This window comes from Mus caroli, unplaced genomic scaffold (genome assembly GCF_978045245.1).
Source record: "Mus caroli unplaced genomic scaffold, Mus_caroli_1 scaffold_7, whole genome shotgun sequence".
Classification (NCBI taxonomy): Eukaryota; Metazoa; Chordata; class Mammalia; order Rodentia; family Muridae; genus Mus; species Mus caroli.
The window spans coordinates 82,930,904-82,958,333 of NW_028227262.1; the positions used below are offsets into that span (position 1 = coordinate 82,930,904).

Genomic DNA, 27,430 nt, shown 5'->3' on the forward strand with positions numbered 1-27,430 from the left:
TGGAGCTCTTGTCTCTAGCTGCATATGTATCAAAAGATGGCCTAGTCGGCCATCACTGGAAAGAGAGGCCCATTGGTCTTGCAAACATTATATGCCTCAGTACAGGGGAACGCCAGGGCCAAGAAGTGGGAGTGGGTGGGTAGGGGAGTGGGGGGGTGGGTATGGGGGACTTTTGGGATAGCATTGGAAATGTAAATGAGGAAAAAACCTAATAAAAAAATTTTTAAAGGGATAGTATATCTTCCAAAACACATCTCAGAGACATTAAAATCAACTAATTATGCTTGTTTACACAGAGACCGAATGTGGTCTTGCATTTAACAGTACTGGCATCCTCTATCATCCATAAAGCTAACCACAGTACCTCATAAAACCACCAAACACTTCAGGCACAACTGGACAATTGTTAAGAAGGATTTTTCTCCATTGCTCTTCTAGGCAAATAAACTCACTTTTCTCATGCTTTGGTTTTTATTGGGTTAGTTGGTTGTTCGGTTGGCTGGTTGGCTGGTTGGTTGGTTTTGATTTACATAATTTTAAAACTTGCTTAATTAACCTTTAAACCTGGTTGCAAATCTCATCCTTTGAACAAAATAACTTTAAAATACACATAGCCACTATGGAGGCACATAAGAATGTCTTCTTTTTGAAAGCCCACAAATCAGTCTACATTATGTACCCTGCCTTATCTTAACAAAGCCTCCGTGCTTCCCTCTGTCTTGCCATTCTTTTCTGAGGCATAGCCAAGGTGCTGTTTTATCTAGCGGAGGTCCTGAAGAGTGAGGGACACAACACCAAACCTATCTCCCTTCTCTGACTGCCATCCATCCAGTCGTAGCCTGGGACTGAGTCTCCAAGGAGATTGGTCAGAAACGCATCCAGAATCCACATTGTAGACCTAATTCTTGCCACAAGTATTAAAATGTAAGAAACACCATAGTGCCCCTATTCTTGGCTGAGTCACATACTCTGTGTAAATTATCTGGAGACATAAACTTCAGAGTTATTACCCACTCATTAATAATGTAGAGGTTTTCTCTTCATATGGCTCCTGTGTGTTCTTGATGGAGTAGAATCAATGACACAGCCGGGCGTGGTGGCGCACGCCTTTAATCCCAGCACTCGGGAGGCAGAGGCAGGTGGATTTCTGAGTTCGAGGCCAGCCTGGTCTACAAAGTAAGTGCCAGGACAGCCAGGGCTACACAGAGAAACCCTGTCTCGAAAAACCAAAAAAAAAAAAAAAAAAAAGAATCAATGACACAGAGAAGTAGGGACCATCCAGTGTGAAGAGATGTATTGACTAGAAGCTGAGAATGAAGTTCCAAAAGCAGTCTACAATAACTGCTATCAATAGCTTTTTGAAAAGCTATCAGTTACAGCATAGGGCTCACATCACTAGTGAGCACTGTTATTCTCAAACAATGTCATATCTACAGGAAATCTACAATCTGCACAACAGTATTCATAAACTGCAAATATTTAAACAGGAATATTTTGAAAACATTTACATAATAATTATAATAATGATAATAGCAATAATATTTACTCTTTTCATCAGACTAAACTGAGTACCAGCAGTTTAACCTGCCATATCTTATCATATGAGAATATCTAGTGGACAGTAATGATTAATGATTCTGGCAATCCCAATCACCTTGAGCTTAAGAAAAAGGTTTTCGGGGCTGGTGAGATGGCTCAGTGGGTAAGAGCACCCGACTGCTCTTCCGAAGGTCCAGAGTTCAAATCCCAGCAACCACATGGTGGCTCACAACCATCCGCAACGAGATCTGGCGCCCTCTTCTGGAGTGTCTGAAGACAGCTACAGTGTACTTACATATAATAAATAAATAAATCTTTAAAAAAAAAAAAAGGTTTTCTTCATTGCTCCTCCAGTCAATGAATTTAGGAAAGTAAAGAATGTTAAATTGTAAGTGTCCTTACTGAAAGGCAGTGACTCTTCAATTGGAGCCACATTTAAACACAGTGAAAACTTTCCACTTCTGTCTCCATTTTGTCTGTACTTCTCTTGACCCTGCACGGCCACGGAAATCACTGGGATGTCTGTCTACCTATCCTTTCTCTTTCCCATTTTAGGCTGAAGGCACAGTCCTAAACCTGTAGTCATCTTAGATGCCAAAAACAGATCACCCTAAGGTGAAAATAAACATCTATGCTAGGCAGATGTCATGCTAGTGTGGACCGTAGTAAAGGATTGGGTTCTCTCATGGATGACATGATTGACAGTTTAATGATTTATTGCACAACTTTGCAAGACCCAGGAAGAGACAATGATGGGCAAACCCACACTGTGAGCAAGACTGCTTACCTATGGATACTTCATACTACTGCCTCTATTCTTCCTCTGTCTAAATCTAAAGTTCCTATCAGTAAATGAACGCCTGGCACCCCTTTATAGTCTTCTCTTACCAATGTGCTGATAAAATCTTCCTCTGCTTTTACAATTACTTGTCTCTGTAATTGGTATCTGGGAATGAGAAGCCTGGCTAGCTTGGGACTGCTAGCAAGATGCAGGGTTTGTCCACCTCTGGCGCCTGCCTCAGTTTCCAACAAGTAAAGAAGATTGCTTCTCAGTACTTTGCTATCACAACTTTGTTTTACAACTGGAGAGAGGTGCTGTTTCAAAATCAAAGTTTAAGGTTTATTTGCTTTGTTTCTAACATTCCTTGGGTTGACACATACTTTTTCTTTAAGTTTGATGATATGATAACAAAAAAATTGATCTGAATCTAAGTAAAAGAGTTTTTTTTTCATGGTAATAACACTAAACTTTGGATATTTCATTGAAATCCAGTTTTTACTTGATTCTTAGAGAATCTGAACATGAGTTCTTAATTGTCTATACAATGGGTTCCTTCTCAAGAGGGGCCACCAAAAGTTATAGATCTGGACATGACATCTGCTCTGTGCAGATGGAATCACCACTGGACACTCAGCTGTACTGTGAGTTGTTCAACAGCTGAAGGGCAAACAACGAGCATATCGATCAAGGGCAGTGAGAAGAAAGGGACACTCTGAGACCTCTGTCATCTCAGCACAGAGGCAAAGCTTGAGAGGAAATGGTGCTACTGGAAGAGTTAGAACCAAATACCAAGTTTTAATAACACTTTGACATAACAGAATCATTTTGACACAAAATGAGGCAGAACTAGATTTTTTTCTTTTCTTGTTCCTTTTTTCTTTTCTTTTTTCTTTTTTTTTTTTTTTTTTTGAAAGGAAGGGAAACCCATAGCCTGCAGAGAATACCTATATGAAAGATTCACACAGGAGATACTACAGTGCCTACTTCAAAACATCTGCAAATGGTCAAGGGCAAATGACCCTTGTGTCAAGGTATGTGCTAGAGAGAGATGACTGAACTGTGAGGTGAAATATCTAAGTATCATAGGACTGAATGATGGAGGGTTCAAAACAAAGCATTTCTGGGAGTTTTGGCAAGACTACATGGACGTATTTTAGTCTTAAAGGTGAGTCTAAGAAAATAAAATAGAAGGAAATGTAGTTCTAACTCAAAACCACCTGGAAAAGGGGCTCCTAATTAAGTGGAGAGACGACTACATGATAGACAACTGGGCACATACCACCAAATCGTTCACGGGAAACATCTGTAGTGATGCACTGGCTCCAATCTTAGGTCACATGGCTGGTCTAAAGCCTAGGAAATGCATCATCCTCCTGGAGATAGATTTTAAAATAATGTGGGAGATGCTGTTATTTAGAGGTTATAGTCTCCCATGTCCCCACATCTCCCCTGAGCTGAGAGCAAATAGGAGGACTCACCTCCTCAGCACAAAATTCTTAGGAAATTACAGGTTCAACTTCTGCGAATGCCTTGCCATTCTGATGAGGAATCCTCTGTATCTTAAGCCTCTGCCAATGAAATTTCACCCTAAGAAGAACCCCTTCCCATTTTCCAAGGTTTATACAGTCCCTTTTCAGCTTGAATAAAGAACACAAGCTGTTTTGTTGAATACCATCTGAGAGAGCTGTTTCACTGTCTGTCCTCTGCTAACCCCCCTAGTTCCCGACTTTGATACATCCTTCCCCACCTGGTGTACAGCAATGCCTGGACACCCCAAGGGAAGAAGCGGTAAACAGAACCACAAAATAAGAGTATAAATCTGAAGTTATCAAAAAGCATTACAGACAGACAGAAGTTCAAATCCCCATGGTGAGTACATGATAACGCTGACATTCTATGAAATGCTCAGAAGCAGTGGCATCATGAAAGGGAGGAAGAGCTCCCAGCCATGGCAGCACTCCCAATAGCTCACACGATCCCTCTGTGACCTGACCATGCTGCCAGAAGCTGACATGCATCAATAGGCACAGTGGCTAATGCCTCCAATGCTTTCATATAAAGTGGCCATCAGGAGCTCCTGGCTTGGCCAGGAGAATCACTGTCACCATAAACACAATACAAATATGAACTGGGGAAGAACTGTGCCTCAGGCTGTCTTGTTAGGGCATTGTTTTCAGATACTATCACCAGCACCTGTCTCATGTGGAATAGCTACAACATGAGTAGGATTATTCATTGAGGAACAGCACAGTTGTAAATGATGGAGAGAGAGGGCATATTAGACATATTCTCAATAACTGGTTGATTTGACCACCAGAGCAAGGTATTGTTACCTCCTTTGAAAATAATTAAGAGTTGCTGGAAGGACCCAATTGGAAGGCTAGTCATTCTCCTTTCTCTCTGCTCTTTCTGGATCCTGGTGCTGCCAACACTAAATGAGTAAAGGGGTCTAACCAAGGATAACAGCACACTATGAAGCAGCTTATGTACCATAATAATGGGGAGGATTAGACCAGAGAGATCAAGAAATCTATGCACTCCAAAGGTGTTCTCTGTATTTTTGTTTGATTGCTTGTTTTGTTTTTTAATATTCCCTCAGAAGACTGACCACTGACAAACTTGATTCCCTCTGCCAACCGCACAACTGGACAATACAGAAACCAGCTGACAATAAATGAATATCAGATGAAGGAGAGGAAAAGATGGGAGGGGAGAAGAATACATAAGAAGGAAGAGAAGGGGAGGGTCAGGGAAAGGAGGGAAGAGAAGGGAAAAAAAGAAAAGACACAAGAAGAATAGAAGGAGGAGAGGGGAGGGAAGGGAAAAGGTGGAGTTTGAACAGGGTACCATCCATGCCTACATAAGGCCAATCTCAGAAGCCATGTGTTATTAATCCCAGTGTCATGTGTGGGATACCTCCACATGAGTTATTGGAGAGAAAGTCTCATGGGTTCCCAAAAGAGCCTGCTGATAAAGACACATCCATGTTGGTTACAAAATACAGCAAACAAGTCTGGAATTATACTAGCAGCTTCCTTGCAGCTGGTTAGGCTTCATGGTGACAGCAGTTGCTGTGCTGGCCATTAGGAAAAAAGTAGCGATGGTCTTTCTCGGCTCTGAGCATAGTATACTGTAATACCAACTTCCCAAACAAACCGGGCCTATTGATATTATAGTGGCATACCTGTTACGGGTATAACCAACTGACTTCTGATTGGATCAGTGGCCTGCTCCACAGGAAGTAATTCAACACCAGTACTATGGAGCCAGTCAAAGACTCAGATTTGGGGAGATTACATGCACTAGAGGTGAAACTACTTCTTTTGTTTACTAAATGGACATGTCAAGATACCTTCTAAATACTTAGATTTATGCCTTACACTAACGAAGATCCCAGGCTCAATCAAATACACTTGTATTTGCAGTGAACAGCAGTTAATGCAGAGATTTGTGGCGTGCAAGACAGCTAAAAAGAAATGACTGCAGAATATTCAGCCTTATATGGGATATGTAAATCAGTTTCCCAAGGCACATCAGTAAAAGGGAGCAGAGAGAATATAGCCGATGGGAAATGGGCAATGAAGCTCTGCCCTAGGGGTATGTCAAGGCTGTGGAAGTCATGAATTCACAGCAGCTACAGTGCATAGAGTTTGCACAAGACAGCCCATCAAAATTCAGTGATATATAGGAGAAAGGAGCATGGGCTCATGCTTATCTGGAAGAGTGAATAGTTGGTAAGACCTATCAGGTAAGAGAAGTCATTGTGTGGGTGATATAGCCACTGGCTAGCTATTTAGTGCATAGTTCCAAGACCCATTCCCACACAGGCAGCCATGGGTAAACATATGAAGGTACGTATTACAATCTATTCAAGCTTGTCCCTGACTAGCTTACAAATAAGTGAGACTCAGACTATGGTTATTTTATTTGGCTTTGACAATTACTAAAGGGTCACACCTAATCTACTCCTGGAACTGCAGGCCTGGCTACCACCCAAGAGGTGTACCCCAGATACTTGCTGTTTCTCTTGGCCATGACCTCATGGTTCCTCTCCCCTGATTGCAGCTTCCTCCCTCTCTAGTTCTTCCTTCTCCCTTCAGGTTCACTACTGCTAATCCCTCCAACAATTGGCTGTAGCCAATGTTATTTAACAATAGTTTTAAATCAAGGAACAACGTTTGCACAACAAAAGCTTGTAAACACTAAAAGCTGCTCCTAGGCCAATACCTTGAAGTATAGAATTTAGCATTACAATACATAGCAACAGACCAAACTTTAACAAAGGTGGAATGGGAACTTGGAGGGAGAAGGGAGAACACCTTTAGAAGGGGAATAAATGAGAGTTGAGGAACAAAAACTGTCAACAAATAAATTAATAATAATAAAGAGAGAAGGGAAGGAAACGAAGGGAAAGAAAGGACATAGAGAGGGAAAGCAAGGACTAAATAGAGCAAATATCCTAGGAGAAGGGTTAAGCTTGAAAGAGGTAGTTGTATCCTCTAGACCTTACAAACTGTAACTCATTCAAAGCATTAATATTAGGTACAAAGTAAAATAAAGATAATACACCAGTCATCATGGGACTCTAACATCACCAAGAATAAAAGTACATAAAGTTCTGTGAGCAGCAGAGTAAGAACCGTGGAGATGCTACTGTGTGAAACTAAAATAGTGAAGGCATTGAAGGGCCATAGGAGCCAACGAACTGCTGCCAAAATACCATATATAAACAGAAGCATACACTTAGTGAGATGGCGAGACTGACTCCATGACATGCTTCAAATGGGAAGTTCAGGACTGGGCAAGCCCAGGCAAGCCCAGGCCTCAGAAGCTGCCCCACACCTGGCCCAAGGCAAGAACAATGGGTCAGCAGCACTTTCCAGACTTCCTCAGCAACAGTTTCCAGACCTCAGTTTCCAACCTTCATGCCCCAGTAAAGGAATGCTCCGAGAGATGGAGTAAGATGAAGGTCACCTACCACAGATTCTCCTAGTACGCTTTAAATCAGGCCTTTAAGCTGACTTGCTTGTCTGTCTTGGTAATGGGAAACCCCAGGATGCTGGGCTTCTGTGGAATAAAACACTCTGTATTTACATACTATTTGAGTCCAGGGTGTCATTCTTCAGCAATCATGGACCTTACATTAGCTTCTCAAAATTTTCTTTTCTGAGTAAAATTAGTCCCTATCAGCTTAAAAATGCCCTACCGGTATAAAGCATTGTTTTATTACTAAAGTTTCCAAACAAAAAACATCAAAAGCCATTAGCAACTTGTTCAATATTGTGTGAGGTTTTTTTTTTTTTTTTGGAGGGGGGGGGGAAGGAGTTCATTTGTCACATTTAATTTCTGAAAACCTTATGGCAAAAGAATGAACTGCTGAGAAAATTAAGACCCTACAGAAACATGTTATAAGCCATAAAAACATTTTAGGTTCATAAAAATAAGCAATTAAAACAGCATGCTAAAATAAGACAGTATTAATAACATTTTCCACTTGAATTACAGTGTAGGCTGTTGCTAGGTTTTGCTCCCCACTCTTGTGTTGCAAAAACCTTTTGGAATCCTTTTTTCATTTAACTGCATTCCTCACCAACAGTGTCAGTAACAGTGGGATGCTTATATGTATGTTTTGCTTGCAGACAACATGCTGTGATAAATTTATATGTCAGCCAGCTAAGTTGCCATATTAAGTGAATGAACCAAACCCTAACGTGACATTCTGTACAATAAGTTCACTTTAAATCAGAGAGATTACTTAGAGTGGAACTCTTACTTAACTGGTCTATTTGTTTAAGAGAAGAATCTCAGGTTTCCAAAAGCAGATCTGCCTAAAGACTTCAGCATTAGCCTTCATCTGAGCTTCGAGCCCATGGACCTCACCTCTATGTTAGTCACTATTCTATTGCTGTGCTATCACACCGTGACCAAAGCAATTTGCAGAAGGAAGTGTTTAGCGGGGCTTTCAGTTCCAGAGGAAAAAGGGTTCACCATGGCAGGAAATGTTGGCAGCAGATGGCAGACACAGACACTGGAACAGCAAACAGAGTGCAAAGAGAGTGAACTGGAAATGGCTATAGCTTTTAAAACCTCAAAGCCCACACCAAATGACACACTTCCTCCAGCAAGGAACCTACCCAAACAGTAGCACCAACTGGGGACCAAATAGTCAAACATCTGGTCCTATGGGTGACATTCTCATCAAACCACATCTACACATTTACGTCCCATGACTGCATGATGTAAACTATGAAATAAGTCTCTTTTAATATGTTCTAAGCCAGCCTGGGATTCATGAGATCCTGTTGAAAAAGTAAGCCTACAAAACAAAAATACATTTTCTGACTTATAACTTTCAAGCCATCTACACATGCCTCATCTCCTGCCCAACTAATGGAATTCTTGCTGCTGGCATCTTCAAATACCCCTTTCAACTGTCTCCATGACACTGATTCCCTTGTCCTGATATTCAGGCCCCAGTTCTAACAACTAGAGGCCACAAAAGTAATTACAACTAGAATGTGAAATCTGTATGATAAATAACACACACTCACATATGCAAATCCCACAGAAGAGAAACTTCATATGGTAAAGACAGTTTACCACATCTTAATTACTAACATGTACATCCTAAAGATAAGTACAGTTTAACTTTGAAGTTTGGGTTGAACAACTAATGCAAAGTTACTGCTATACGATTAGAACCGTAATAGAGAATAAAGGCTAAAAGGGAAGCGCAATTTCATTTACAAAAATGCAATTTTAAATTCAATTGCAAGTTTACTTTGAAATATAAACCTTCAACACAGAAAATATCATTTCCGATGACAATATTTAAATTTCAGAGCTTTCAAAGGATTTTATAGCAGACTATTTCATCAGTCTAATATTGTTAATGCTGTACTACAAAATGAAGACATTCCTGGTCAGGAAAGATGGCTCCACAGCAAAATGCCAAGGCTGCTCTACCACAGGTCAGGCAGGAGGATTTCATACTCTCTTCTGGACTCAACATCCACCTTCAATTACATGCACACACACACCGAAACACACCCACACACACAAAATTTAAAAAAAAAATCCTTAAAAACAGTAAGAATTTTCAGTACCTAAAATGGGACTGGAGCTAGTACTGATTCAATGGCCTTACACCCTCAGTATCATAAAAAAAAAAAAGGAGCACACTCCTCGTGTGTAATTGGGCACCCTTACCTCCCACATCAGTCTGTAGTCCATATTTTCATCCAAGTCTTCAGGCATTCGCTTCTCCCCAGCGAAAGGTCCAAATTTTTCACCCTGTATAGCAATGATTACATTGAAAAAGAATCAATGTAATAATCAGCTATGAAATTAAACCAGTTCATCTATTTCAAATTTATTTCATCCACATCTTCATTTTTAAATATTATTTATTTAATATGAGCTACAATAGTAACACAAGATGTTTCCATATTTTTTAAAGTACAGCTTAATCTGTTTCAGTCTAAAAGCTTCAACCCACAACACAGAAGCCAACATAAAAGGGTTAAACTGCTCCACTTTCAAATTCTGACAAGTTCTGAAGGCTGCGCTCTGTTTCCATCCTCCTCACAACCTCTGGCAGGGGCTTTCAAATGAAAAGCACAAGTTATGGCTGACGTGAGAGACAAGCCCACCAGCCAGAACATCACCTGGTTCCCATAAAGATCCTAAATGCATCCCTATTTGCAAATGAAAGAAGTATGCTTACCAGTTTCAGAAGAAGGTTATTCATAAATACGATTTAAAATTGCCTGCCAATCTTTCCAGCAGCCTGATGCTCATTCTTGATCTATGCAAATCTCAAAACGTGCGCTTTGAAGCCCACTACATGAGAATCACTGGGCCTGTCATTTCAAATACTGAATCTTAGATTTCATTAAAATTGATATCTGGAAATAAAGGGTGGGGGACAAAATTCTGACAAGGACTCTGTGGAGACCAAAGGTCCTATAAACCGCAAGGAAAAGATCACATGGATAGATATGCATTCCTGATCTGTCCACTGTGAGGTGTAGACTCTGTGGCTATCAACTGTGAGGTGTAGACTGTTGGAAGATTCTGCTATTAAAGTCATAGTCTACCATGTCTGGACAGCTCCCACAAGTTTAGCACAATATGGAGCCCTTTCCCAGCAGAGCTTCCTCTTCTCTGCCTGACCTTATCTGGGGAGCCTGACCTAAGGTATGTCAGATAGTCCTTGGAGAAATTACAGGTTCATCTTCCTTTCCTGTCTGGCAAACACCTAGAGTACCTCTCCATGCAAATGAGACATTCCTAGTACCTTAAGCCTCAGCCAATGTATATTTACCATAAGAGATATCCCTTCCCATTCTCTAAGGTTTATACAGCCCTTATTTACTCCAGTAAAGATCACAAAATGAAGTCTACTCCCCCATACCCGACTCCCACACTCCCAGCCAGAGAGAACTGAGATCCTGCTGACTCATCCATTGTTCCACCCTCTGCTTCATCCTTTCTTGCCAAGTGTGCAGCCAGGACATCCTGCAAGAGGAAGCAGCAGATAGACTCAGAACCAGATAGACTCTGCTGTGCCAGCTGTGAGGAATGGCATCTAAAGGTGTGGGGACTTACAAGGCCATATTTAATAGTAAGGGACTCTTCTATTTGTTCATGTGTGTGTATGTGTTTTGAAGTGTGACCTCATGTATCCCAGGTTAGCCTCCTACTCAAAGTATGTGTTAGTGGGGGGGTGGGGGGGGAGGAAGTGAGGAAATTGTGGCAGTGTTGAGGTGTGGTTTTTTTTCCAGACAGGCCTCCAATTCCATGTTTGTTTGTTTGTTTGTTTGTGTTTTGTCCATGCCTCAGGCTGGCCTCCAAACCCATATATAGCTGAAGATGGCAATGAGCTGCTGAGATTCTCACCCTCTTGCACTCCTGTGGTGAAGTTACACAAGTGGGCTTCCAAATCCAGTTTTAGACAGTAGAGGGGGCTGAACCCAGGCTTTTATCCATGGTACACCCCTAGCCCTGGTGCTGTTTCAAAAGACAGCCAGAGGAGTCATCATTAGTGGGTCCCATTTACCAGAAATTCTGTGGTACAGTATGCAGTGAGCCAACAGTCACTCGTGCTATGGGGTCCTTCCTTCTGATCTATCTAACTATTTTCCAGGAGAATCTTCCCTTTGTGTGGGAGTAGAGATATATAAAAGGATTAAAACCTAAGAGGGGATTATTGATTAACTTTGCTACTGGGAAAATAACTCTACTCAATGTCGAAAGGAAATTAAATAATTTAAGAATTATTTAATAAACACTTTAAACTGCTGGGAATATTAAAATTTAACATAGCTAAAAAGAACTACAAATGATAAATTAAGCCCTGTAACTTCCACATGAAGAAGACACATCCTGGAGAGCCACAAATGGTGCAGAGCCAAGACTGTTCCTTTATCACTTGTAAAGTTTCATTCATTTACTTGTTAACTTTACACACGCACATGCACAGCACAAGACGCAAGTGATGGTCAGAGGACTGACTACTTTCCTTTCACCATGGGGGACCTGAGGATTGAACAACACATTCCGAATAACCTAAACAAGGTTGAGGAAACTGAGGATTGCTGACTGCAGCCATGCAAAGGCCCTAGTCTGATCCTAAGAAAACATGTTTTGGAGTCATGGAAGTCTGAGCATTCCTTCTGGTCCACTTCATGCTGAAATAAGAAGGTACTCCACTTCATGCACCCTTCAGACAGGCACACAGCTCCAGAGATGCACTTCTCAAAAACTAACCATCCCTCTGACCAGGAATGGTGGTCCATGTCTGTCATCTCAGCCATGGCTCTCAGTAGGCAGAGGAAGAAGGAATGCCCCAGGTTCAAGTCCAGCCTAGTAAACTCACTGAGGCACAAACAAACCAGACTACATAGTGAGATTATATCTTAAGAAGAGAACAGACCATGTGTTCTCATGACAAAGAGACTGGGTTGACAAGACTACAATGACAACGACACGATGAGGAGGGGGAGGGGGAGCAGGAGGAGGAGGAGGAGGAAGAAAGAGGAGGAGGAGGAGGAGGAGGAGAAGGAGAAAGATGGTACCCAGTGAAAGGTCTTTGCATCACATTGGGGTGTAACCTTGTAGATCCCTCCCTTTGGCAACCTGGTCATGTGGCCTGCAATATGTCTTGTGGTTATGGCCCCAGAAGGAAGCCAACTGACAGTGACTGGTCTCTTTAAAACTGTCAGTTCCAACTGACCTTTGCACAAGCACCCCAGTGAGCTCATCGTGATGATTAGATTAGATAAGGTAGTTGTGTGAGCTGCACGATTATGAAATTGTAGAGCACCAACTCTGAACTGTCCACCATATAGTAGAAACACGGCAGATATTTACAACAGACCACGGATTTGCTGGCTTTGCCTTTAGCTGGAGACTGCACTCCACTGACTTACGGAACAGTCTCCTCAGGCAGGGCTCTATGAACTCCCCAGTTTTCCAACCTTTGTTCACTGCTGTCCCCAATGTACAAACAGCATTTTCTTAAAATTGATTTTTTTTAACTTCCTGTACAGCCTAACTTAAATAGAAGCCTTTCCATCATTCATGACTTTAAATCTGGTTGGGTTTACTTCGAAAAGGAAAACTAGTGGTGCAAACCCACAATGACATAACTGTTTTTCCTCTGTGTTGAATCCCACAAAATCGCCGATATCTGACCATTTTCAACCTACAAAATAATCAATTTGCATACAACTCATTACAAATAATTTATGCAACTGTGTGTTAGTATACTAAACATCTATAGCTAGTAATTAATAATATGAAAGCAATTCTTATATTTCAAGCAGTTATCTTAAAGCCTTCAGAATAGACTTGATCATGATTGGCTTTAGTTTTCAAAATAAAAGACCTACAAATCTCATTGAGAGCAGAAATGGTATTGCTTTACCATTTTCTTCTTGTTTTTTTCCATTGTTAGAGAAGTCTCCTGTAGAACATGACTATGTCTCACTGTTAAGGTACTGTGCATACATATGCTCTTGCAATATAATTAGGTCTCCTCCAAATAAATGTATTTCCAACGAGTTTCGTGTGAAGATCACCCAATCTTTTCTCCTTGCCATGAATGTTAAGGCAGAGTCTAATTGCCTGCCTATATCAATTCACCTTACTTTTATAACTTTGGCCTTGTTATGAATCTCAATGTAACCAGGTAAAAATCTGAATTTATCCTGATGAGAGAACTAATGACCTGAATGGAAACATCACGTGGGACTACCTCAGAAGTCCTTAAATGAGGCCAACTACGAAATATATGCCATGTGCTTGCTATTTCTCCCCACCTGGAATGTAGTTGTGTCTACTAGCCACAATTGCTATGGCAGGCATCAGTGCAGAAATGCAATGGTGCCCTATGTAAATGTATAACATAAAATACAAAGAAAAGCAGTACAGAGTTAGGAAGATGGAATAGGAGAGCAAGAGAGAGAGAGAGAGTGAGTGTGTGTGTGTGTGTGTGTGTGTGTGTGAGAGAGAGAGAGAGAGAGAGAGAGATAGAGAGAGAGAGAGAGAGAGAGAGAGAGAATAGATACAAGCATATATAAATATACAGGCAGGCAGACATGGCTAGATAGACATAGACATAAGAGAGAGAGAGAGAGAGAGAATAGATACAAGCATATATAAATATACAGGCAGGCAGACATGGCTCGATAGACATAGACATAAATATACAGAGAAATACACCAGAAAGCAACATATTTCCTCTCCAACCTACTTTTTTAGATACCTGATTTTCTCAGCAAACAACTGCTACTAGCATCTGTGAGAAACTGCATAACTGTAAGGTCTAGAGACAGAAAGAACCAGCATGAAGCTAATGAACAGGAAGAGAGATAGTAGGAAGGCCTGAGACAGCCACTGAAAATTAAAGAGTTAGGAAAAGAACTTCAAAGCCAGAAATGGGTAAGGCATTGTCCCTTGATGTGCAGAAAAGTGCATGAAGCCCAAAAAGTTGACTAATCCACTTAGCAGCCTAATGTCACCTGCAGGATTGACTTGGCCACAAATACCCACCAGAGAGAGTGAAATCAAAGTGAAAAATGAACCTCAACTCAGTGGGGTCAGAGAAAGACAGACAAATTCCTTTGGCAGATGGAGTCCCTGATTGTAAGAATACCAAGGGCTGGAAATACAGATAGTGATAGACCCAATATTTGCACAGCACAGCACAACAAACAAGAAAACCAACTATAATTAAACAAGAATGCATGAATTGTCTAATGGAACTTAGAGACATCAAAATACAACACCTCAGAAGATTTTTTTATTTTTTTAAATTAATTTTCTAATTAAGAATGTATATGGGTTTGTGGTGTAGGAATATGTATGTATGCACTTTCCCATGTGTGTAGGTATAATTATGTAAGACTACACATGTGTGGTCATGTCTGTGAAGGTCAGAGGTTGACAACAGATGTCTTCCTCAATCACTTTACATCACATTTACTTAGGGTTCCTTACCAAACTCAGAGCTCACCAATTTGGCTAGTGCAGCGAGCTGCTTGCTCGATTAATCCCCTACCCCCATCTCCTGAACTCTGGATTAGAGGTAAACTGCAAAGACCCCAGCTATTTTAGGTTGACCCTGGAAATCTAAAATCGACTTCTCTAGTGTTTTATCCACTCAGTCATCTCCCCATCATCATTAATGAAAACTTTTAATAATTAAAAAGATGACTTCACAGTGTATATTTTTAGAAAATTTATTGAAACACAGGAAGAAACAAGAATCAAATTATAGTCATATCTCAAAGGAAAACAAAGAGGCAAGAATGAGATTTATGGAGAATAGATGAAGGACAGCTCCAACCTAGATAGTTTGGAGGATATTAAAAAGGAGGTTGAAAGACAGTGATTTGGCAGATGGTTTTCTAAAGCCGAAGATAAATCTGCCTCTGTAGATCAAATGGTCCCATTCATTCCCAGAGGGAGTAACAGGCTAGGTAATCTCAGAGGTACTCAAGTTGTGTCAGGTGACCTTGGAATCTCTCATACCTACATTAAGTAGCATCAAGTTACTCCCATACCAGGTGTCATCAGAATCACTCACTCTTGGTGACTTAAGAGTAATTCAGCAAAGGTGGTATTAGAGCCTAGACACTCTCTAATAACTCTCTGCGCTTTAGAGACAAACCAAGAGACCTGGCAAGATTTCCAGTTAAATTAAAATGTCATCTATAAAACAGCATCAATCCATATAAACAATCAAATGAGACTTGATAAAATATCCACCAAGTAGAAAAACAAATAAAAAACATTGAGAGTCATTTAAACCATCCAAGGTAAAAGAACAACAACTTCTATACACAGATTCAAAGGGGAAATGACACACACAGTTTAATAAGAAAAACTGTAAAAATCCATTAAGTAAATTGAACTAGGATTAAAATCTCTGGAACTGAGTACTGGAATGGCAGTTGTATGCTTTTTCAGTAACAGAGGAAGATGATGGTACTAGAGTCATGCGTACAGTAGTGGCCTGGCTCATGAAATCTCAGAATCATGTATTAGCAGCTTCACTGGAGGCCAGTCCTAATATTTTAGTAAAAAATATGACTGCCTTTTCCCACGCCCTAAGAACTTAAACAGGGCTAAATTTAAAAGGATTATTTCTTTGGTGGAAGCCATTTCCAGACAGTATGATGATTAGTCTGTGGCATGTTTATTACTGATCACTCTGGTGCACATCTACAATGAAAAGGAGCAAGTGGGGAAGAAGAATACCAAATATAGATTGTAGAGAAAAAATTAGCACTAGGAAGATTAATGCTTTACCCTAGACATATGCTGGAGAAGAGGCTGTGCAGGTTAAAAGAGATTAGTACCATTAAGGAGAAGCCTGCTCTGCACTAGATCAAAAGGAAGGTGCCCACTGGGCAAGATCCCATGCAGTTGAATGTATAATCTATGAAAAGAGAAAGCCTAAGAGGTTTAATGTACCCAGAAACTGCTATAACATGCAAAACCTACCACTAATGTAAAGTTTGAGGGAGCCAATGTCCATCCCAAGTAGAGATAACATGGCATTGTTATCTATAGGAAAATAGCTTATTGTTTATGAGGAAATGTCTTGGTAGACATGAAAAATGCAAGAGGAAGGGATTAGAGATTCGACCTCTATGGTTTAACAGAGCTGTTGAGACTAGGTCAGAGTCTAGACAGGGTCAGAGTCCTTTCAAGAAGGCTCTCAGAACCCAGGAGGCCGTAAGATGACATTACATAAAGACATGAAGGCTAAGCCTGAGTTTCAGTGGAACAAGCACAAGAAAAGATGCATGTGGCAGGCAGCAAAGCTGGAAGGGATAGAGCCATCTAACACCTTTAAAACCAAAGTCTTAGACAGTGGAGTTAGAGCTACAGCATTTGATATTTGCTCTCCTGAATTTTGGTCTTACTTTACTCCAGTATTTCCTCACTATACCTTCATTATTCTTTCTGTCAGTATATACTGGAAATAAATAACTTCTTTTTTTTTTAAATTTAACAGGGATCCACAGTTCAGAGTTTGCTTTGAGTTTCAGAGAATCTTTAGGCTTTGAACTTTTGAACATGTTGAGACTGTTTGAGACTATGGGAAATTTGACAATCAATTGAATCCATTTTGCATCATGAGATGGCCATGAGCCTATAGGTGCCAAAAAGTCAAATGTGATAGTTTGAAGGAACAATATCACCCATAGACTCGTGTATTTGAGCTCACGTTACCCAGCTAGTGGCAATGTTAGAGGAGGCTGTGGAACCTTTAGGAGGTGTAACTTTGCTATGAGAAATCCATCACTGAGGGTAAGCTTTGAGAATATATAATCTTATTCCACTTACAGTTTACTTTCTCTGCCTCCTGTGTGTATCTCAAAGTGTACTGCTCTGGCTGCCTATACCATTATGAACTCTATCTTTGGAACTATAAACCAAAATAAATTCCTTCCATAAGTCACTACTGCACATGATGTTTTCTCACAAAAAAGTAACTAGCACAGTAAATAACAATGACCCTTTTTGTCTTTTATTGTTCTAAAAGGGAGAACAGGGGGAGTATATTTTCATCTCAATGCCTCTGACATGTCACACTTACCTAACAGACATCTCCTAAACCTGATAAACAGCTTCAGTGAAGTAGCTGGATATAAAATTAACTCAAACAAATCAATGGCCTTTCTCTACACAAAGGATAAACAGTCTGGGAAAGAAATTAGGGAAACAACACCCTTCTCAATAGTCACAAATAATATAAAATACCTTGGTGTGACTCTAACTAAGGAAGTGAAAGATCTGAATGATAAGAACTTCAAGTCTCTGAAGAAAGAAATTAAAGAAGATCTCAGAAGATGGAAAGATCTCCCATGCTCATGGATTGGCAGTATCAATATAGTAAAAACGGCTATCTTGCCAAAAGCAATCTACAGATTCAATGCAATCCCCATCAAAATTCCAACTCAATTCTTCAAAAAATTAGAAAGGGCAATCTGCAAATTCATCTGGAATAACAGAAACCCTAGGATAGCAAAAACTCTTCTCAAGGATAAAAGAACCTCTGGTGGAATCACCATGCCGGACCTAAAGCTGTACTACAGAGCAATTGTGATAAAAACTGCATGGTACTGGTATAGCAACAGACAAGTAGACCAATAAAATAGAATTGAAGACCCAGAAATGAACCCACACACCTATGGTCACTTCATCTTTTTTTTTTTTATTAATTTTTTTATTAGGTATTTTCCTCATTTACATTTCCAATGTTACTTTCTTTTTTTTTTTTCACTGTTTTTTTTTATTACATATTTTCCTCAATTACATTTCCAATGCTATCCCAAAAGTCCCCCATACCGCCCCCCACTTCCCTACCCTCCCATTCCCATTCTTTTGGCCCTGGCATTCCCCTATATTGGGGCATATAAAGTTTGCAAGTCCAATGGGCCTCTCTTTCCAGTGATGGCCGACTAGGCCATCTTTCGATACATATGCAGCTAGAGACAAGAGCTCCGGGGTACTGGTTAGTTCATCATGTTGTTCCAACTATAGGGTTGCAGATCCCTTTAGCTCCTTGGGTACTTTCTCTAGCTTCTCCATTGGGAGCCCTGTGATCCATCCAATAGCTGACTGTGAGCATCCACTCCTGTGTTTGCTAGGCCCCTGCATAGTCTCACAAGAGACAGCTATCTTTGGGTCCTTTCAGCAAAATCTTGCTAGTGTATGCAATGGTGTCAGCGTTTAGAAGCTGATTATGGGATGGATCCCTGGATACAGCAGTCTCTAGATGGTCCATCCTTTCATCACAGCTCCGAACTTTGTCTCTGTAACTCCTTCCCTGGGTGTTTTGTTCCCAATTCTAAGAAGGGGCACAGTGTCCACATTTTGGTCTTCATTCTTCTTGAGTTTCATGCGTTTAGCAAATTGTATCTTATATCTTGGGTATCCTAAGTTTTGGGCTAATATCCACTTATCAGTGAATACATATTGTGTGAGTTCCTTTGTGATTGTGTTACCTCACTCAAGATGATGCCCTCCAGGTCCATCCATTTGGCTAGGAATTTCATAAATTCATTCTTTTTAATAGCTGAGTAGTACTCCATTGTGTAAATGTACCATAATTTCTGTATCCATTCCTCTGTTGAGGGACATCTGGGTTCTTTCCAGCTTCTGGCTATTATAAATAGGGCTGCTATGAACATAGTGGAGCATGTGTCCTTCTTACCGGTTGGGACATCTTCTGGATATATGCCCAGAAGAGGTATTGCTGGATCCTCCGGTAGTACTATGTCCAATTTTCTGAGGAACCGCCAGACTGATTTCCAGAGTGGTTGTACAAGCTTGCAATCCCACCAACAATGGAGGAGTGTTCCTCTTTCTCCACATCCCCGCCAGCATCTGCTGTCACCTGAATTTTTGATCTTAGCCATTCTGACTGGTGTGAGGTGGAATCTCAGGGTTGTTTTGATTTGCATTTCCCTGATGATTAAGGATGTTGAACATTTTTTCAGGTGCTTCTCTGCCATTTGGTATTCTTCAGGTGAGAATTCTTTGTTCAATTCTGAGCCCCATTTTTTAATGGGGTTATTTGACTTTCTGGAGTCCACCTTCTTGAGTTCCTTATATATATTGGATATTAGACCCTTATCTGATTTAGGATAGGTAAAGATCCTTTCCCAATCTGTTGGTGGTTTTTTTGTCTTATTGATGGTGTCTTTTGCCTTGCAGAAGCTTTGCAGTTTCATGAGGTCCCACTTGTCAATTCTCGATCTTACAGCACAAGCCATTGCTGTTCTATTCAAGAATTTTTCCCCTGTGCCCATATCTTCAAGGCTTTTCCCCACTTTCTCCTCTATAAGTTTCAGTGTCTCTGGTTTTATGTGAAGTTCCTTGATCCACTTAGACTTGACCTTAGTACAAGGAGATAGGAATGGATTGGTCACTTCATCTTTGACAAGGGAGCTAAAACCATCCAGTGGAAAAAAAGATAGCATTTTCAACAAATGGTGCTGACACAACTGGCTGTTCACATGTAGAAGAATGCGAATTGATCCATTCCTATCTCCTTGTACTAAGGTCAAGTCTAAGTGGATCAAGGAACTCCACATAAAACCAGAGACACTGAAACTTATAGAGGAGAAAGTGGGGGAAAGCCTTGAAGATATGGGCACAGGGAGAAATTCCTGAATAGAACAGCAATGGCTTGTGCTGTAAGATCGAGAATCAACAAATGGGACCTCATAAAATTACAAAGCTTCTGTAAGGCAAAAGACACAGTCAATAAGGAAAAAAGGCCACCAACAGATTGGGAAAGGATCTTTACCTATCCTAAATCAGATAGGGGACTTATATCCAATATGTATCAAGAACTCAAGAAGGTGGACTCCAGAAAATCAAATAACCCCATTAAAAATGGGGCTCAGAGGTAAACAAAGAATTCTCACCTGAGGAATACGGAATGGCTGAGAAGCACCCGAAAAAATGTTCAGCATCCTTAATCATCAGGGAAATGCAAGTCAAAACAACCCTGAGATTCCATCTCACACCAGTCAGAATGGCTGGTGAGGATGTGGAGAAAGAGGAACACTCCTCCATTGTTGGTGGGATTGCAAGCTTGTACAACCACTCTGGAAATCAGTCTGGCAGTTCTTCAAAAAATTGGACATAGTACTACCAGAGGATCCCGCAATACCTCTCCTGGGCATATACCCAGAAGATGTTCCAACTGGTAAGGACACATGCTCCACTATGTTCAAAGCAGCCTTATTTATAATAGCCAGAAGCTGGAAAGAACCCAGATTCCTCAACAGAGGAATGGATACAGAAAATGTGGTACATTTACACAATGGAGTACTACTCAGCTATTAAAAAGAATGAATTTATGAAATTCCTAGGCAAATGGATGGACCTGGAGGGCATCATCCTGAGTGAGGTAACCCAATCACAAAAGAACTCACATGATATGTACTCACTGATAAGTGGATATTAGCCCAGAAACTTAGAATACCCAAGATATAAGATACAATATTCGAAACACATGAAACTCAAGAAGAAGGAAGACCAAACTGTGGACACTTTGCCCCTTCTTAGAATTAGGAACAAAACACCCATGGAAAGAGTTACAGAGACAAAGTTTGGAGCTGAGACGAAAGGATGGACCATCTAGAGACTGCCATATCTGGGGATCCATCCCATAATCAACCTCCAAACGCTGACACCATTGCATACACTAGCAAGATTTTGCTGAAAGGACCCTGATATAGCTGTCTCTTGTGAGACTATGCCAGGGCCTAGCAAACACAGAAGTGGATGCTCACAGTCAGCTATTGGATGGATCACAGGGCCCCCAATGGAGGAGCTAGAGAAAGTACCCAAGGAGCTAAAGGGATCTGCAACCCTTTAGGTGGACAACAATATGAACTAACCAGTACCCTGCCCCCACCATCCTCCTACCCCAGGAGCTCGTGTCTCTGGCTGCATATATATCAGAAGATGGCCTAGTCGGCCATTTGTGGAAAGAGAGGCCCATTGGTCGTGCAAACTTTATATACTTCAGTACAGGGGAGCACCAGAGCCAAGAAGTGGGAGTGGGTAGGGGGAGGGTATGGTGGACTTTTGGGATAGCACTGAAAATGTAAATGAAGAAAATACCTAATAAAAAAAATAAACAAGCCTGAAATGGAACTCACGCTACTTAACTCACCATCCATCTCTTCAACCTTGCTCCACACAAATGCCTCATCTCAGTTATTGACTAACAATTCAGTCCTTTCAGGATCTCAGGCTAAGCCACTGGAAACTTCCCTTATTCTTCCTGTTCTTTTTCACTCTACCATATTCTGCCTTCAAAATACAGTCAGAGCTGTCACTTAGTCTGAATCTCATTGCCCCCCATCGGTTACAGTCAAGAAAATCCTAGTAAATCACTGTTTCTACAGTTTTCCCATGACAGTGTATACTCCAAGCTGCAGCCAGAGTAATCCTTGATAAATACACAGCCCTCCTCTACAAGTAGGTCTCCAATACATTTGAATCAATTCCAGTCTTCAGCTGCATAAAATGCTCTAGGAAATGTGGCTCTACTTCAAATACTCTCCCTTTGTTAAGGTATTGGAAGATCTGTCCTAGCTCACTCCTGAATGCCATACTAGTCTCATTGGAAACCAACAGGCAAAGCAAGTTTGCCTGTCTCAGGATTTCAGACTAACTTGTTCCCTAGCAAGAATTTCTTCCCCTGGAAATATATTTGGCTTTGTTTCCTACAATCCTTCATGCCATTGTTCAAATCTCACCTTAATGAAAACTAGCTAGGATACCTAATTTATAACATTCCTCACTTATGTCCCAGCCAACCAGACCCAGCCCTACTTCCACTGTTTTCCTATAGCATATATCAAGTTCTAGTATACAATAACATTTGCCTACTGGATAATGAAGCTGCTCAAGAGCCAGAACATTCATTTTCTTCACTGGTCTAGTCAAGTGTCTAAGATAGACCCTGGCATATAGTGATTAAATGACTGTGTGCAATATGCCATAAAGAAATAATATTGAACACCTTCACTATGGAATATCTTCAATCACCATAAAAGACCTGTTCATACTAGCCAAGTTATGGCACCAGCCCGCATGTTAATAGAAAGAGACACAAATGATGAAAATTTGACATATTAATTAATTAATTATACACATATACACACACAATGGAGTTTTTCATTCAGCCATGCATATTGAAATTATATAATCTGTAGGCAAATCAATGGAATTTGGAGGCCATAGTGCTATATGAAACAAGCTAAGCCCTGAAAGATGAGTATCACATGTGTTCTTTCATATGCCAAGTCTATATTAAAAAAAAAACTAAGACATCAAAATAAAAGCAGGTTTATTTAGAAAAGTGAAAATCAGTGGGGAAAGACAAGGGTCAACAGAGGACAAAGGAGATGAGTGTAGTCAAAGTACATGACATCCATGCATGAAAATACCACAATAAAACCCATTATTTTACACAGTTAACATGGCCTAGTTAAAAAAACAAAAAGAAAATTCACTGCTAAAATAATTATAGTAACAAGAGCCAATGTAGATAAACTAGAGGAATTATTCACACTACTGCTGAATTAGAAATGTCCCATTTTAAAGATAAATAATAATACATTATCATATATTATTATATTAAATTTCTATAAATTTATATATTATATATTGCATATATTTATATTTTACATATTCTCATATATTGCATATTTTAATATATTATAAAAATAATACAGTAAAATAATCTTTGTGTTTGAGTGCATTTACAAACTTAACATTTAATGATTACAGAGAAAATGCCTTTTTGATAAGAGTATAAGCCAACCAACTATTCCTAACCTGGTCTATGAAACAACAAGTGTTCTGGATTCCAGAGTTCAGGGGAGGGTATTCTATAGCTATAGATATGCAGACAGATAGATATAGAAATGTGTGCTAAATAGAGAATTCATGTTTCATAAGCACTTTACACAGTCTGAAGGTGACTTCATACATTCAGACCTGTGTTCCCTTTCTGGTATCACATAGCCATACAGAAAGTTTCACATTTTGGAGCACTTCAGATTTTACATGAAGGATGCCCAACTCCTACATGGAATGACCTGAGTTCAAACCTGATGAACTGCCTTAGTGTGGATAGACCTTGCCCTAGCATCAGTTCTGTGTCACCTAGGAAGCAGGGTTTTGCTGTATGGCGTCAGTAAGACCTGAGAAAAGCTCCACAATCGCTATCTGTCATTCACCCTCTGTCTCCTAACACGGATAGTTCCTAACAATTGCAATAGCTTCATAAATGTTTCATTAGCCAAGCTATATTAAATTATAAAAAAAATAATCTGTTTGCTTCTGTTATCAACACAGAAGCAAAATACAAAGTTTCAGTGAAAACATCGGTTTAAATGGATCTTTGATGTATCTTTAAAAGTCTGTAAGCACAGCAGGAAACATAAGGCCTCACTGGGTCCCCATGGTGACACCTGACTGTACAAACAGGGGGACAGTGTCACTGCAGTGATTCTATTTCCAGATTAGTGACTTACTATCAGCCACCAGAAAATGTAATAAACATCTACTGGCAGAGTTTCAGCCCTAATATAAAAATCCATTTAGAGAGGTCACCTTCAACAGCAATCAACAAAACACATTAGTACACAAATTCTGGTCTTCCAGTATTAACATGGTAATCTTTCCTCTGCCTGCTTTTCTCTTTTGGGTTTTGTGTTTGTTTGTTTGTTTGGCTGGCTGGCTGGTTGGTTTTTTTGTTTTAATCATATATTTTCCTCCAAACTTCACACTTTCAACTTACCTTTACATTTTTCTTCTTTATTTTACAAACTGGGCATTAAACTTATTTTCATTAACAGTTTTTCATGAGCAGTGTCTCCTTGGTCTGAGAGACAGGGAGTTGACAGCTGATAGTGGGGAAGGCATGGGAACTTCCGAGGCAGCTGTAAATCTCTGGTGCGGCCACCCACACCATGATAATGTGTAGAACAGATCACCCGTGATGTTCTTTAAAATGTCATTATTTGTAACCTATTAAATCCTAGTCTGTCTTACATTTGGTCCAAAAGACACTTTCACTTCCCCTTGTTAAAGGCACACAGCCAGGCTTTAATGCAGGACTGTTGTTACCTTGTTAAACAATCACGTGTCAGTGATTCCTGCAAACAAAGTAAAGCATAACCAGTACAGGATGAGCAAGGGTGCATCTTTACAGGACCAGGACATGATGAAATGTCACTCAAATTGCTCTGTATACAATGGTCCAGATTATCTAGATATAGTTGCAGAGCCCCCACTGAAGGAAATGTTTCAAAAGGGAGTGGATCTAGAGAAATAAGGGGTGCCTTCAGAAAAAGTATCCCAAACAACCTATAGAAACTACAGATACAGATTTTCTTGGGGTTCTTGGAAGATTTCCCCAAGCCCATTCTGGATTCTAGTGTCTGAATTTTAAAATCAACAAAGAACTTGAACCTCAATCACTTTGTAAAACAGATGAATTATATAAGCACACCTGCTATAAAAGTATGCCATGACATCTGTTGTTGGCAACACATGGTCTAAAGTGGTAAACCTCACAATCTGCTTAGAAGAGTGTGAGGATTTTTTAATTGAGGTCCTTAACATAGCTCCAATCACAGCTGTTGTCATCTCAGACCTCTTGAAAGATAGTCAGGAAATATTTACATGGGTGACTTGGAAAATAATTAAGAGATGAGATGTGGTGAAATAGGTGAGGCATGTAAGAACACTCAGCTTCATCTCACAAGTCTGGGAGGCTTCAGCTTTGTCCTTGGAGTACAGGGGAGGAAAAAGCTGGCGTACAGGCATCAGGGAAGCTCTCCATGACCTTGTGATTGAATATCTTGGAATAATAACTCTGTCAAAAACAGGCTGGATTTCTGTAAGCCATATTGTGTGTGGTCATCATGCTAGATGTTATCTGGGTGAAAATCTGTTGGTTTGTTTAAGTGATATCAGCAGCAGCAGATGAATGCCTACCAATGTTGCAGTAGGATGGCTCCAGATGCTTCAGCCCACACCAAGGAGTACTCCCAACACAAGGACATGAAAATGTCACAGAGAATGCACTGCTCAACTACCAAAAAATGGTCTGAGTAAAGCAAAAGAAGGATTAAGCAGTAATTCTTACTTTTGGACAGCTGTCTGGTGTCCTACTATTCGTGAGCACAAAATGATTCTTAATTATTTACACCAGAAACCTCCAGGAAAAGTCCGTTTAGGAGTTTCTCATGCTGTAAGACCTAAACAGGAGCATATGTCAATGGGACATGGGAGTCATTTGATGATGATGGTACTTGGCTTTGCAAGACTGCTGATTTTGACATTTCGTCATTTGGCAATATCTATCCAACTCATCACTAAATGGAATGAAGTATTAACTCCTGTGTTTTGTTTGTCCACATTTAATATGTGGGTTGTTTTGTTGTTGTTGTTTTGTTTTGTTTTGTTTTTACCACTTGAGCTATGGAAACTTCTTGTAGGTCATGTTGTGAGCCCAGAGCTAAGTTCACACACTACCCTCTGAACCTCTGCTTTTCTAAGTATCTGCTAACAGGGCAAAACCAGAACAGTGAGGAGAGGCTGGGAATGTGTCAGGGGCAAGGTTTATAAAGCATGTTGTTCCATAACAAAATGTTTTAGAAAGAGCATATGTTTTCCATTCACAAACCATGGATTTGAAGCTTAAATCGTTAACTCGGCAGGTTAACTGCAGCATTCCTCTGCTCACCTCTTAAATGATAACTAAAAGTCGGTTCCCCTGAGTACTGAGGGGTAAAGTCAAATGATATATATGGACAAAGTACCAAGCATTGACCGTGCTCTGTGAACCTTGGATCTGTTTATGCTAGATGCATCTGCCCTGAATCCTCTATTTCAAGGCTGCTAACCCACAATAACTCAAGCCACCATGTTCTAAAGTTATAACTTAAGATTTGGAGCTCTCTGGTTTCCTGTCTTCTACATCTCTCCAGTGAATAACCAACATCTATAGTGGGTCATCTCACTGACTGGGAAACCTGTGCTTAACTTGATCCCATGCCTGTGCCGTTCTGGAAGGTGATCCAATGCCAGGATAAAATTCAAAAACGCAAAGAAAATAGGCCGAAGATCCAGATATCACCCCCAGGATGGCAATGTGGAAGGCCTGCTTCTGTGGCTCCCGGGCCTGCACTGGGCTGCAAGCTGCCAGGGCCCATCTGCACAAGCAGTGAGGGGTATGACCAGGTTGCCAACTGTTCAGAATTCAGGAGCCGCCCGGCGCTGGGCTGGGGGAGACTGCAGCCCATGGGAGCCTCTCGCCACAACCGCGGAGGACAGCCGGACACCCGCTCCCTACAGGCCCGCTCTCCCCGCAGGCCCTGGTACGTGGCGCGGCCTGGGCGGGCCGATCACCCACCTTGCGCACGCGGCGGGCCGTGTAGAGCCCCATCCCGTCCTGGACCCGGGACGACTTCAGGGCGAACCTGTCTGGTACGTACATGCCCAGCATCCTCCGTGGCTCGGCCGCGCTCCGGAGGCGCCGCACGTGGAGATGGGGTGCGGGCCAGGGGCGGCCGGGAGGAGGAAATGAGCTCGGCTCCCAGAATCCCCACCTCCCTCCTCGGCTCCCCGCGGCCAGGCCCCTCCTCGGCCGGGGCAGGCGCGGCCGGAGCAGTGGGGAGCCCAGGCCACCGGGCCGCGCTGATTGGCCCAAAGTTTGTGGCGCCGGCTGGAAGTCTCAAACCCCAGGCCTTGGAGCTTCCAGCTCCGAGATGAGGATGAGCCTGTAGCCACATCGACCCTCCTCACCATCTCTGCGTTCGGCAGAGGTTCCCGCATCTCCTCAGATGCAGAATGAAATAGGCCTTGGCGTTTCCAAAACAGCCTTTTCCTAACCACGGCCGAGACCAACCCATAAAGTCTGGGAAACCTTTGAGTCTTACTGGCTGAGTGTTCCAGGGTTGAACTAAGGAGAGGCCAAGGAGTCTGCTCTATTTCAAGATAAGAATTGAATGTAAGTATTTAAGTAATATGGTGAGGAGCCTTCTGGAA

The 27,430-nt window shown here is 41.0% G+C and overlaps 1 protein-coding gene across 3 annotated transcripts in view; it reads right to left on the reverse strand.

Moving 5' to 3' along the window:
- The window catches only part of Prdm5 (PR/SET domain 5), a 180,333-nt gene extending 153,308 nt beyond the window's left edge, over positions 1–27,025 (reverse strand). For 2 of the 3 annotated variants that reach the window (XM_021164998.2, XM_085840555.1), the window contains exons 1-2: positions 26,796–27,024; positions 9,530–9,613 (exon numbers count right to left, since the gene is read on the reverse strand). In XM_021164998.2, coding sequence (XP_021020657.1) covers positions 9,530–9,613; positions 26,796–26,888 — 177 coding nt within the window. In that variant the 5' untranslated portion in view covers positions 26,889–27,024. Of the gene's footprint in view, positions 1–9,529; positions 9,614–26,795 lie in introns of all 3 variants that reach the window. The other variant, XM_021164996.3, reaches the window with a different exon arrangement.
- Positions 27,026–27,430: the final 405 nt, after the last annotated feature.